Source organism: Falco rusticolus, chromosome 2 (assembly GCF_015220075.1).
Source record: "Falco rusticolus isolate bFalRus1 chromosome 2, bFalRus1.pri, whole genome shotgun sequence".
NCBI classification, from domain to species: domain Eukaryota; kingdom Metazoa; phylum Chordata; class Aves; order Falconiformes; family Falconidae; genus Falco; species Falco rusticolus.
The window spans coordinates 55768035-55781898 of NC_051188.1; the positions used below are offsets into that span (position 1 = coordinate 55768035).

The 13864-nt window shown below is 39.0% G+C and overlaps 1 protein-coding gene across 1 annotated transcript in view; it reads left to right on the forward strand.

Moving 5' to 3' along the window:
- Window positions 1–13864, forward strand: part of DNAJC3 (DnaJ heat shock protein family (Hsp40) member C3) — a 31806-nt gene that overhangs the window by 14071 nt on the left and 3871 nt on the right. The window contains exons 5-10 of the mRNA XM_037377848.1: window positions 3324–3476; window positions 4943–5124; window positions 7192–7311; window positions 9256–9361; window positions 9483–9603; window positions 13458–13590. Of these exons, the coding sequence (XP_037233745.1) occupies window positions 3324–3476; window positions 4943–5124; window positions 7192–7311; window positions 9256–9361; window positions 9483–9603; window positions 13458–13590 (815 nt within the window). The remainder of the gene's footprint in view (window positions 1–3323; window positions 3477–4942; window positions 5125–7191; window positions 7312–9255; window positions 9362–9482; window positions 9604–13457; window positions 13591–13864) is intronic.

Below are 13864 nucleotides of genomic sequence, written 5' to 3' on the forward strand. Positions count from 1 at the left end.
TAGAGAAAATGACACGTTTTGGAAAGGACCAAGTTATGATATTATTTTAAATTGTCTCCATTTTTTAAATTATTTATTTTAGACTGACTGTAATAGTCACAGTTGCAGTTTGTTGCAATAAATACTGTAAATTGAGGTGTCCTAAATAGACAGTACTGTCTCCCTTGGAAGCATCAACACTTAAAAGCTGGAAACTGAAGATGCTGCTTCCAGCTCCACTAGATGTCAGCCACGACCAGGCAACTGAACACTGTACATCTGCAAATGCTTTTCTCATCTAGAGAAGCCCTTGTCTTTCAAAATACACTGGGTAATAGTTTTCCATGGTTGGTTGGTATGTGTAATGACACTATTTTGGGTGTGGGTGGAGACCATCTTATGGCACTATAAGTTAACCTGATTTGAGTAAGTTATTAGGCAGTCTTGGTTTGGGTAGTTGAAGCACTCCTAACCAGATCAAAGCAACATTAGATTGTTTCCAAATACTTTTCTCTGTGGTACTGTGATCGTCTGTAGCTTCATGGTTAAAGAATGAAAGGTATTTAAATACTTCCTTGCTTTTTTTCTATCTAACATCATAGCTGCATTACCTAATATATTGCTCTGCCAATGTGGAGCTTTCCTTTGTGCACTCTTCTTGAGTGCATGGATATCTTGATCTTAGATAACACAAACCATGGAGGCTACTTCAGTTCCCCACAGAATGTTTTTCGCAAGCCTAATCAATTTCTTTTCATTGTGTATTTACCAGTTTGAAAAGCAAGAAAATAAACCAGCTTTAGAATGTGCAGGTGTATGCCTACATTAGTTCACTGGACCACTGTAAGAAAGGTATAGAAACAGTGAGTCTATAACGTTTTGGGTGTTTTAACAGTATTTTGTTTTTTAAACAACGGTATTTAAGAGTGTTCCAAGTTGTAGTGTCTGTTTATAATACATACTAAGATACTCAGATGCAACACATTCACCAGTAGCAGCATGCTTGTTGAGCAGAACTGAGTAGAGCATGGCTTCTGACTTTGTGCTTTGAGGCCATTGGTGAAGCATGTAGAGGAGTGTTAGGTTTGTCTTAGACCTCTATTAAATTAAGCTGAAGGGTTTTCTTAATACTTTGCTCCTTTCTTGGAAATCTTGCACACGCTTTTTGCAAGCATTTGTTCTGAGTTGTCACCCCCAAGCTTACTGCCCCACAGGAAAAGGAGAAACTAATTGAAATGTGATTTGTTATTGATAGTGATGTGACAGTCCTCTGATCATAAGGCAAAGGACAGAAAAAAATAGGAAAGCAAACCAAAATGAGTATCAAACAACTGTATCACATTTCCAGCTTTTTTTCTGGAAGCTGAATGAATAGTCTTCTTTTTGCTTTAGTTAACATTACTGATTAAAACATGGCAATAAGCTAACTATTTAAAAGCTTCTGAGTTTGTTTTCATCATACTGTGGCACACAAAGGCCTGATGTGTAATTTGCATGATAGCTTGAAAAGTTGCCCTTTGTTTAACTGGACAGTTTGTACTACCCAGAATTTTCTAGGATGTTTCACTCAAATGGTATTTATTACTATTGGACTTGTCTGTGTGATTGTAATGTTGCTTTTCATACCCCACTGACGTTTTGCTCCAAATAAATTACAAGAAACATACCGTGTGTCTAAGGAGCGCAGTGTTATCATGAGATGTTTAGGTGGAAGTGTAAAGCTTGTCCATAGGAAATGCTCTTAACTTTTAAGAGAGGAGAATGCTGAGAATTTGAGGGAAAAATTAAGCAAGGCAGCTGGAAATTCAGAGAGTATTGTAGTCTTGGAACTTTTAAAATTAAAAGTGCAGAAATTTACCTCTACTACAAGCTCCGGATTTAGGGGAGAAAGAGGATGCACAGCATCAGGGTTAATAGGCAGAGTTTCTCTTCTAACCAGAAGAAAAGGTTTTTGAGATTTCTATTAGGAATTGGCCTGCAAAGAAGAAAACTGATCACATTCCTCTCTTCTTGCTGAAAGACGGTGCAGGGGATAAAGGAGAATTATCAGGTCGAAGTACAACTTGATTTTTGCCAGACTAAAAATGAAACAACTGCATAAGGTTCAAAAAGACTTAACATGAAGAATCTAAGGCAGAGGTGGGACTTGTGCGTGCTTTTGATGTTGCATTTAAGCTTTTTCCTTTTATATACTTAAGTGTTAGAACCAGGGAGAATTTTGTTAAAGGAGTTCTGAGGGCTGGTGTTGAGTTACCTTAGAGGTTTAAACACAAAGTATGAATGTTTGCAGAACTTGCCTCTTCCCTTTTCCTCATCAGTTTACTTTAAAGGAGGGAAGAAAGTACTGGATGACTTTGAAGACTTTATCTTTTGTCAGCACTCTGTGCCTAAAATGCAACATAGTGCAAGTTTTTATTTTACAACAAGCAAAATTTTAAAAAAATTCAAGTCCTGCTGATCTGTTTCTTTTAAAACTTTGGAAGTCAGTGTTCACATGTGAAGGCAGTGCCTTACTCAAACTACGCTGATTTTACAAATTGCTTCCTGGTTTTGCAGGAGAATGGTTGAGATTCCTCTTGGTCCATATTTGTCTTCCTGGGTGGTAGAGGAGTTGCCTGTGAGATTTTTTTTGGGGGTTGTTTTTTGATTCCCTTTGAACATACAAAGCTGCCTAAACAAGTGAAGGCAAGTACAATGTAACCCCTTCTGCTTGCTCAGAGGGGTTTGAGAAATGGAAGCCTTTGTAGACAAAACTTTAGGCTTGTTTAAAACTACATATGAAGCAAAGTGCATGAATTCCCAGCTGAGGCTTTCCCTCATCTGTAGCATCTTAACTTGCTCCAGTAGCCACTCTTTCTGCGGAAAATGTAAGCACCACAGCTTCACTTCAAGACTGTCTGTGACACATTGCATATGTTTCTGCCATGAATTTCTAAATGTGTATTGTGCTTAAAGTGAGATATGTGATTATGCCATGTAGATATATTTCCTACTGATGCTGAGGAATCCAGTGTTTAATAACTGCAGAAAGATGATTTAGCTAGACTAAAATTGAGAGGTCTATGATTTCCACCGGGTGATAGGGGGACAACTGTTATGTATGATGTGTGTCCGATGGTAAATGATCAGTCGTGGTAGGGGCAAAAATTAGGTTTCTGTGACTTCTGACAATCTGTATTGAAGCTAAAAATGTCTTTCGTTTTTCTGAAGTTTGGAATTGGAAACATTTCCAGTGGAATTTTGCTTTATTTGCAGCTTTAATCAGTTCTCCATTATATGATTGTTAGTGGGATAAAAAAAATCCTTGAACAAGCATTTCAGTCTCTCCTTGTTAATCTTTGCAGCTCAAATCTAATCCTAGCAATAATGAGGAAAAAGAAGCCCAGACTCAACTGACAAAATCTGATGAGCTACAGCGCCTGCATTCACAAGCATTAGCTGCCTACCGGCAAGAGGATTACGAAGCTGCTATTTCTCTCCTTGATGAAATCTTGGCAGTAAGTGTTAAGTAAAATGGTACTGTGAAAGGGAAGTAAGAGTTCCTGTCTGACATCTGTGTGTTTTTGTTTAATAACTTCTTCACTGGTGTGAAAACAACTGGTGTAACTGGCTCAGTTTTGCTGCGTACTGTGAGTCCATAATGAAGTTGGAGAGTGGAGAATGCTGAGCACTAGCTGCAAAAAAGTCAAAGTAATAGGTTGTAGTTTGGGTTAAAGATACAACTTCAGCCAAGCTTCTGCTACAGATAACTTTCTTGATTATACTTTCCTGTTTTTCCAGAGTTTAATATTCTTGAGGAAGATAGTAAAAAAAGTTGTTCTCCAACAATGAAGTTTTGGTAAATATAGGAGGTGTAAGGTTTTTTTTATCTAGATTTTTCATTGCCTGTATGCAGGCAATTCTTGTCTTGAGTAAATGAAGTAACAAAAGATACAAAAAAAATCACAAAGTTGAAGTACAGAGCTATCTGGATTTTCAGCTCGTTCTTTATATATCTGTATTTGTTGAATCATCATCAGTATAGGTAGTCTGATAGTAGAAGTGTAAATAAATCAATTGTGGGCATTTGGCGTGTCATATAAAAATATATATTAAAAGACAATTAACTGCTATCACTTCACATACAAATTAACATTGTTGACTTGGATTTTACAATGTTCTGACTTTTGGTGAAGAAACTGCCAAAGCATGGGAGTTTGTTTATGGGGAGGGAACATGGAAAAGCAGAAAACCCTTATTTTCTAAAATGATGGTTTACAAACAAATGAACGAATTGCACAATCACACAGGATGGTCAGGGTTGGAAGGGACCTCTAGACATCTAGTCTGACCCCCCGCTACAGCAGATTCACCTAGAGCAGGTTGCACAGGATCACATCCAGGTGGGTTTTGATTATCTCCAGAAAAGGAGACTGCACAACCTCTCTGAGCAGCCTGTTCCAGTGCCAGTGATGATAGGCAGTTCCTTTTAAGTAGTTAATTCTTGCCATAGTGTGACATTGTTGCTTCCGTATATTGATCTTTAAAATCTGGATACTAAGGTCAGTTCTTGCGTAGCTGAATCTTACCCACAGGCTTCTTTCTAGAGGATAACTGACACCTTGGTCCTTGCTGTTCCCTACCCCTATTCTTTTGGGAAGATACAATAATTTATTATTCTGATATCCTTCCCTGGAGGCTCAACAGACCGTCCCAGTTTAAGCAGTGCCATTAGATTTAATTCATCTCCCTGCGTGATGTCACTGAATCATTTACAAATTTTTCATCCCTTTGATTTCTGTTGGGCAGGTGCATCACAGCATCCACCAGGAAGCAGAGATGCTAATTTCATGTGCTCTGCATGCAGCTTGAACCTTATGCTGTTGCATTTGGCAAAGTGAAATTAAACGGGATTTTTTGTTTGTTGGGGAGGAAAAGTGAAGTGTTACGGACCAAAAACAACCTTTATTTTTGATTTGTCGAGGTTTGTGTTTGGGATGCAGAGCTACGGGAGCTTCGAGCTGAGTGTTATATAAAGGAAGGAGAGCCAAGCAAAGCTATTAGCGACTTGAAAGCTGCTGCTAAATTAAAGAACGATAACACTGAAGCCTTCTATAAAATCAGCAGAATATATTATCAGCTGGGGGACCATGAATTATCACTCAGGTAATTTTACTGTTAGTGGTAATCATTATAATTGAGACAGAAGATGTGATGGGGTAGGTCATAAACTGTGAAATACCCATGTTGTTTTGTTTTTGGATGGAGTGGCAACTCTGGTCTAGATCTGATAAAGGAATCTGCCTTCCAGAAGTTACGAACTGGTGGAGAAGACACCATGTTTATTCTTGGCTGACCAGCCATTGATGGCTCCTAGCATCTGGTTTACTTAGACCTGCGCTATATGGCTTCTATTGATCAGAGCTGCTTACGTTGACTGTCTTTATTGTATTTTTCTATACTAGAAGAACATGCTTCTCTAAAACTTGGTTTGGTGTGGACCCTTTGACCTTGAACCTCCATCCAAGGGAAGATTACAATGCAAACAACAAAAGTATACATTGAGTCTTAAGGCTACATTTTTATTTTCAAGAGTGGAAACAAAAGATTACAAGCTTAAGAATAAATTAAGAGTACAGGAACATCCAAGTATGAGGAGCTGGGGATCCAGAGCTGTCAATCTTTCATTCCTGCAGACAGTGTCCAGTATTTTGGGTGTATTTTTGATAACTCCCTACCCTTTTATTCATACTGAATCAAGTTTAAAGTGCTATTCCCATATGTCCGTAGTCAGTCCTGCGCATTACTGCCCTTGCCCAACCCAGGCTGTAAACTTCATGCTCTGTGTCTAGCTGGACAGATTGTATAATCCTTTCTGCACATGAGTGGTTTCTGTGCAGCTCATCATCTCAGTTGTGTTAACTTCTTCTCCAGGCTCCTTCCGATAGATTTTCTTCCCCAGAACCTCTTCAGTAAGAGGTGAAGGGAACTAAAAAAGCCTGAGTTTTGTTTCTTGGCTGGTGGATGGAAACTGCATGTGATGATAATAGCAAAAATTAATTTTATAGCTGGGTAAAAGTAAACACCAAATAACTAATTGGTTTGCATTGGGAATCGCCTTTCCAGCATATACTTAATCTCTGGAGCTCATAGGTCATGTCTGTGGTGACTTTTGGTAGCTGGTCATTATTTGCCTAGTGATTTCAAGAACAGATGTGGTGGATTTTTGGTTTTTTTCTTTTCTCTGAAATCCACACATGAACTTCCTCTTTAATAACCAAATCCTAAGATTTTGAAAAGTACAGTTGAGAAGGCTCTTGAAGAACAGAATGGTATCAGAATGAAGAGATAAGCCTCTCCTTTATTCTTCTCTGATACTATTTTTTTATTATTATTTGCTTAAGATACAAAGAGTTCTGTAGCTCTTGGACTTGCTGGGTGATTAATCTTGTCCTACCCTTAGTTTTTCTCTTACCTTTACAGGCCTAATGATTTTAAAATAATAGATATTTTTGTCTGTGCTTAGGAGTGAAGTAAGATTCTGTGATCTCTTTATGGAAACAACACCTTGGTTGTGCTGTAATGACTCTGTATGATACAAAACTCTTACCCTCCGGAGTGCAATCATATGAAGGAGGTTTTTTTTAAAGACTTTTGACTATTTTAAGAAGTATCTACCCTAATCAATCTGATTAAACAGGCTTTGTGGTGAAGTCAGGCGCAGGCTTGGTTAAGATTCCATCATGAGGATGTTTGGGTCTTAGCTGAGCTTTATCTGTTTCAGACAGCATAAAATATATATTTCTACGTGGGTATTTTGTAATATAGCAGAATTAAATATACAGGAGAATTACAATTAATTGTATCTGGTAACTGCTAAATGTAATTTCTTTCCAAGGGTATATCTATCTTCTGCTGTTTAGTCAGTTATTAATATAATACTCAGTCTTTACATATTTGGCAATGCAAAATTATTTAAACAAAAAACCAGGCAAATACCCGTGTAATATGCTAGAAGACTTTTTCTTTTTTTTTGTGTGTGTGTCTCACTTTGAATTCGTTTTTGGATGAAGGGAGAGATTCTGTAAAATAGTCAACTGTTGTTCTGGACAGCTTACAGATGCTGCATCGTGTCTCTAGGTGAAATTTCATAATGTATGGTGATGTCTTTGTGTTTTGGTGGGTTTTTTTTTCTTTTCTCTTTTTCCCCCCTCCCCATCTCCCTGTGAAAAGTGAAGTCCGGGAGTGTCTAAAACTGGACCAAGACCATAAGCAATGCTTCTCCCTCTACAAGCAAGTAAAGAAACTCAATAAGCAGATCGAGTCAGCAGAGGAATTCATCAGAGAAGGCAGGTAAGTGTTCACTGCTATGTTAAAAAAAAAAAAAAAAGAAATTGCTACTGAGGGTGCAAACTGATTATTGATTGAGGAGTTGATTAAGTGATGCTTTTTGCGTCTGTCAGTTGAAGTGGATAGCTGAGCACAGCTCTCAAATTACAATTAAAATAAATATTGACTCACACAGTGACAATCCTGTTCTGATTCATTCTGGTGCCACTGTCTTCTCTTTGCATACTTAACATCTTTGGTGAGCAGGTAGTAAGACCAAGATAAGGATGATAATTTTCAGCTCTCATATATATTATTACTCGGCAGTGATGAGGTCACACCTGGAATGCTGGGCTTCCCAGTACAATAGAGCTCACAGAATCACAGAATGGTTGGGGTTGGAGGGGTCCTCTGGAGATTATCTAGTCTAACCCCCTGCTAGAGCAGGTTCACCTACAGCAGGTTGCACAGGTTTGCATCCAGGCTGGTTTTGAATGCCTCCAGAGAAGGAGGCTCCACAACCTCTCTGGGCAGCCTGTGCCAGTGCTCTGTCGCTGGAAGAAGATGAAGATACTGAGAGAGAAAGTCCAGCGAAGTGCTACTAAGACAGTGGAGGGGGTGGAGCATCCCTCTCCTGTGAGGAGAGGCTGAGATAGCTGAGACTGTTCCCCTCAAACCTTCTCTGCTACAGGGTGATCTCATATATGTATATAAATATCTGAATGGAGAATGCAGAGAGGGGAGAGCCAGGCTCCTTTCAGTGGTGCCTAGTGACAGGACCAGGGCAATGGACACAAACTGAAATAGGAAATTCCATTTGAAGATAAGGAAATGCTTCCCAGTATCCCGTTGTTTTTACTGGTGCAGGGTGCCCAGAGAGGTTGTGGAGTCTGCCCACTTTGGAGATACTCAAAATCTCTCTGGTCGTGGGCAGCCTGCTCTAGGTGGCCCTGCTTGAGCAGGGGCTTTGGACCAGATGGCCTTCAAGAAGTGCCTTCCAACCTCAAAAGTTCTGTGATTAAAAGACTGCATCTTTAGACTGAAATCACCTAGTAACTGTAGTGCCTTGTTAAATGATAGACAGTACCTCTGTATTCTTCAGCTTCTTGCTTTATTTCAGTTTCACGTGTTCCTGAGCACACGACATCCAACTGAAAGGATCCATAACAAGTGATCAAATGTTGTCAAGGTGGCTTTTTAAAATGAAGTACAACAGGAATGTAAATCAGGACAACTGAAGACAAATCTTATTGTCAGGAGTCTGTTTGGACTTTTTTCACTTTAGTCTTCTATTTAATCCAGTATTAGCACACTTACAGGGAGTCTTCTGAGAGCTTGAATCTCTGGTTCATAGAAACCCATAGGTTCAATTGCACACTTGCACTTCTAGGTGAATCTTCTAATCTGTTTCTTACTCAAACCATAGAACTTTAGCATCTTTGAAACCTTCACAGTAAAAACACGTTTTACTTCGTGACTTGCAGAGAAGGAAGGGAGAAAACAACTGCCTGATTCAAGCTGGCATAAAGAACTTTTTCTTTTTGTACCAAGAAATGCAAATAGTACAGTGCTGACGGCAAGACACCAGATTTAGTCCATCTTGGATATCAGAGAGGGAGATGCTTTTTTCCAAGTGCAGAGTGGTGTGTTGGACAGGAGGCAAATCTAGAGACTGTTGGCTGTGCGCAGTGAGGGATGGTAGGAGTTATCTTTCGCAAAAGCCTACCAGACATAGTGTCTGCTCTTCTGTCTCATAGCACAGAAAAGGGAACAAGGATATAATTCTTGAATTGGCTGAAAGTTTTCTTCATGCAGTTGGCTCACACCACGTCTTTAAGCCTATTGAAGTTAAGGCAGTTGCTAGAAGGATGTGAAAATCTGTGAATTTTAAAATTTTTAAATAATTACAACACCCTGAAATAGTTACTATGTGTCATGATACTATGCTTATTTTTATGATTTAAACAGGTATGAAGATGCTATCAGTAAATACGATTCTGTAATGAAAACTGAACCAGGAGTCCCGATTTATGCTACTCGTGCCAAAGAAAGGATCTGCCACTGCTTATCAAAGGTAATTTCATTTATTTCCATCTCTGAAGTTCTTTAGAACACCACTGCCCACCCCAAAACAAAAAAACCCCCACACCAAACCCCACAGCTAATGATTTTTTGTTTTACTTTCTCCCCTTTAGAATCAGCAGGCTACAGAAGCAATAGAAGTTTGTACAGAAGTTCTGCGACTGGAACCAACCAATGTGAACGCCCTGAAAGACAGAGCAGAAGCTTATTTGCTGGAAGACCTGTATGAAGAAGGTAAAGTTGTATTGCAGTTTGCACATACTTTTTTTGTGGGCATTTAAAATGCAGTCAGTGTTGCAAATTTTTTAACATGCACTTTCATTCTATGCTATGCTGTTATCTCTAATCAGCACTGGTAGTTGCAGATTTACAAAAATACCTGCTGGTAATTTTGTCTTGATTAGCTAAAGTGGAATATACTTGTTTTATCTACAACGGAGTTGTCTTTACAACAGTGGGCTACGTTCAGGATGTTTTATGAGACTGTACCGTTTACTCAACTTAAACACAATTTTATATGATCAGCAGTGTCAGACAATTGCATTCAGAGATAAAAGGTAATACTTGGGTGATGTAAATGCATTTTAGAAACTCCATTTTAATGTCTTTAGATGGCAGCGTGAAACAATACTGTTCTATCCCCTAGCATGTGTTCAAGGGCAGAGGAAGATAACAGCTGTTGCTTCACCTCCATGGGTCTCTAGGGCTGCTAAGAGCAGTAACCTGATTCTACTCCTGAGGCTGCATTTTTCCGTACAGGGTTTCCATAAAATGCATATTGTTGCATAGAATCTTAGAATCGTTTAGGTTGGAAAAGACCCTTAAGATCATAGAGTCCAACTGCTAACCCAGCATTGCCAAGTCGACCACTAAATATGTCCCCAAGTGCTCGCTGCATCAGTAGATCTTTTTAAATACCTCCAGGGACTTAACTCTTACAAGTCAGAGGAAAAAAAAGTTTTGTAACAAGATCCTGTACAGATGCACAGAGCCGGCTTTGTTGTGTGCTGGAGCAAATGCCTCCCTTATTATGGAATATAAGGAAGCACAGAGAGGACACACCTGGGATCTAGGATTGCTTATTTCTTGGGCTGGAGCCTGCTGGGCTTGGCCTAGCCTGGTTCTGAATGCACAACCATGCTACAGTGGAACTGTACTCCTGCAAATCCCTGTTTAGCATATCCCCTGCCTTCTTCCTGCCCTTGACAGTAGTAAGATGGTTGTAGTTACACTCTGCCTTCCAGCAGAGCCTCCATAAACAGTATTATAGTTCATTAATGTTAGTCTGCCTGAAGGTGTCTTCATTTATCCTTTGGTTTTAACTGCTATAAAGCGATGGCTGATTTCTAGCTGCTGCAGAGAACGGTAGAGCAATTAAAATTGTAGTCTCATATTTAAAGGGGCAAGCTGATTCTCATTCTTTCCTCAAGAAAATTTCAAGCTGGAGGCACCTATTTTCCTGTTTAAAGACGGGAAATTCTGAAGTACTTGTAATTCAGGACTTTGAAGGTGATTATTGTTAAATGTTCAAGATGCACTTCAGTATGTATTGCTGAGTTCTGATTCCCATCAAATGGTTTTAATTATTTTATAATCACATGAGATCCAGCACTTGTCTACAGAGACAGATGCGTAATGACTCCCTTTCTGGCTTACCTCATAAGTACAGGAGTCTATCTGTCTAAAGCGTACAGCACAAGTTTTGTTAAAGAAGAAAAAAACCCCAAACCCTTGCTATTTCAAAATCTGTGAGGACATCCTTTTTCTCGCCCCCACCCCACCGTAGAGGAAACAGTCCCGATGTCAGTAAGAGCATAATGAGTTCAGTTATTCCTCTGACAGAGCTGGCATGGACATAGATTGTCTGCAGTTACTTGTCTTTGATAGGGGATTAGTTATGCATATGGAATAATGGCCAGTCTTGGTCACTCTGTTTGAAAGATGCAGGCAAAATGGGAAAGCCTGAGCTAAGGTGTTTAGAGATCCAATGTGATTGCTATCTGAGAGATGGTGAAAACTCTTGTATTGAAAGAAGGAGAGTTAGATTTGACTAAAGTATTTAAATTGAAAGTGATACTGGGAGTGGGTTGTTCCTTTCCTGTTGTGGGACAGGGTGAAAGGAAGAAAGGATGCTTTTTGAAATAGCAGGCCAGGAATACTCAGCAGTGATTCTTGCGTCTGTTTGTGAGGTACTAGTTCTTTTAGAAGTAGTGACTGAAAGGAATTGATTAAGTATCTCACTTGACATACCATGAATTAATAATAAGTCTCCTGGTTTCATAGCAAACTTATTGTGGTCAGGAAGCTGTCATCCTACTTCCAACCCTCACCCCTCAGGTGGGGAGAGCAATTAGCTCGCTGAAAGAGGGAAATTGCTACACTGGAGAGTACATCAAAATTTGAAGTCTCCTCCAGTTGAGAAGACATGTTAAATGTACTTGCCGTCAGGTGTGCTGGGCACATTCCCTCTGCAGTGTGCAGCACTAAAAAACGCACCTTCCCATATGCTTAATACTTGCAGCCTTTAAATAAGGGAGTCCGTTTAAAAAGAGAAATCTAGTACTGTCATTAGAAATACTTGACCCTGAACAGCTTGGTTTCCAGCAACGGTGCGTGCTGTAGATGATGTGGTGCTCAGTGAAGTTGAGCAATCTGATCTGCATTTGGCAGGGTGTTGTGATGGGACCTGCTATTATTATATCAAGCAGGTGAAGTATGCTGGTGCTTAAAATTGTTAGAGTGTTAAAGCAGCATAATAGCCCTGCACTTACATGCTGTTGAAACTGATAAAAATAATGAATTGGGCACACACATTGGTGTATGCTCCTGTTCGGGATGTTTTCAAGGACTGGACAAATTACTAAAAATGTCAGCAGAAAGAAAATGCTTTTTTCAAGCAGCAAATGACAGTGTCCAGTGACGTGCAAATGAACAGAAATTTTGTTTTGTTCATAATAGCGTATGAAATTGGTGGGGCACTAGAAATACTTTCTGGAATTTTTTTTTTTAAATAAGCAAAACCAGATTGCAGTGGTATCGGATGTCTGGGTAATACAAATTCATTAACACTTCCTGCTGTCTTGCTCAGAAACAGTGAAAAACAAATGTAACACCTGCTGAGAAATAGCATCTGCTTGGAAATAATCTGATGCAAGTACTTTGTCTAACTTGAGAAACCTAGGAGACTGGGATCTGCAAATGAGGCTTTGAGGTTTATAACAGTGAAAGAAGAGCAGCCTCATTAAAGACTTCAGCAGTTGCTTCCCCTGATAAATCTTGATATCAAAGAATATTTAAACTTGGTGTTTTCAGCATTCAGTTACCATTTATGATAATATAGTTCACTTCAGGAAAAAAAATCTAGACCTGGAATTTCTTAGAAATTCATGAATACCTTACAGCACCGCTCTTGCTTTCATTCCTGAGAAATGCAGCTCTTGAAATAAAGGCAAGAACATGCCTCTAGGGAAAAAAACCCCTTAAAATATAACTGCATATTATGCAGAGGTGTAAAAAGCAAATATTTGTATTTCACGGACTGTGAATTTACTGGTAAACTGGAATCCATCTTTATTGTCGCTAAAGAGGAAGAGGCTTTGTCATGTTGGAGTGCAGGTGGTGGGAGAAGAAGCAGTGTTAATTTAAAGGCTCTGTATAATGCATCCTTCTGTTGAACAGCAGTGTGGGACTAACCTTGTGCAGTGGGCTCTTCAGATACTAGTCGCTAAAACTTGCTTCTTGACTTCTGTTTTGTCCCAGTCCTAGATGCTTGTTACTGTCATCCGTGTGGCTAATATAACATCTAGAGGGTGTTCTGACCTGCCTCTCCTCTCTTTCCTTTCCAAAAAGTGTGATGAACCTGAAGAAAGGAAACTTACCTAATTAGTATGTGAAAATTAATCTCTTCTACACCAAGGTTTTCTAATTTGGAAAAAAAAACAAAACATCATGGCAAGTTGAAATAAAGGTTTTGCTGTTTATATATGGGAATAGCAAAACTTCAGTTTTGGTGAGTGGTTGAGTTCTTTAAATTGAATTTGTAAAGAGTTGTGTAATCTTTTTTTTTTCATTCACTTTGTTTATAAAAGCTATTAAAGACTATGAGACTGCTCAAGCCAATAGTGAAAATGACCAGCAGATTCGGGAGGGGCTAGAACGTGCCCAGAGGATGCTGAAACAATCACAGAAGAGGGATTACTATAAAATCTTAGGAGTAAAAAGGTGAGATTAATATCTGAGATGATGATGACGACGTGAAAGTTGGTTAAACCAGTACATCTAAGGCTGATCACTTGAATTTGTTCTTCTGAGTATTAGTTTTTTTCCTGTATCTTATCTTCACTTTCCTACTATACTAGTTTAGCAGTGTTTAGCTCTTAAGTAGCATTTGTTTACAATTAATTTAGAAAGAATAAAAAACCCCAACATTCAGAAGGAAAGAAATCCCTTGGCAAGAAATTCTTGGTATAGGTGATCAAGAGCTGGTTGAATGAAT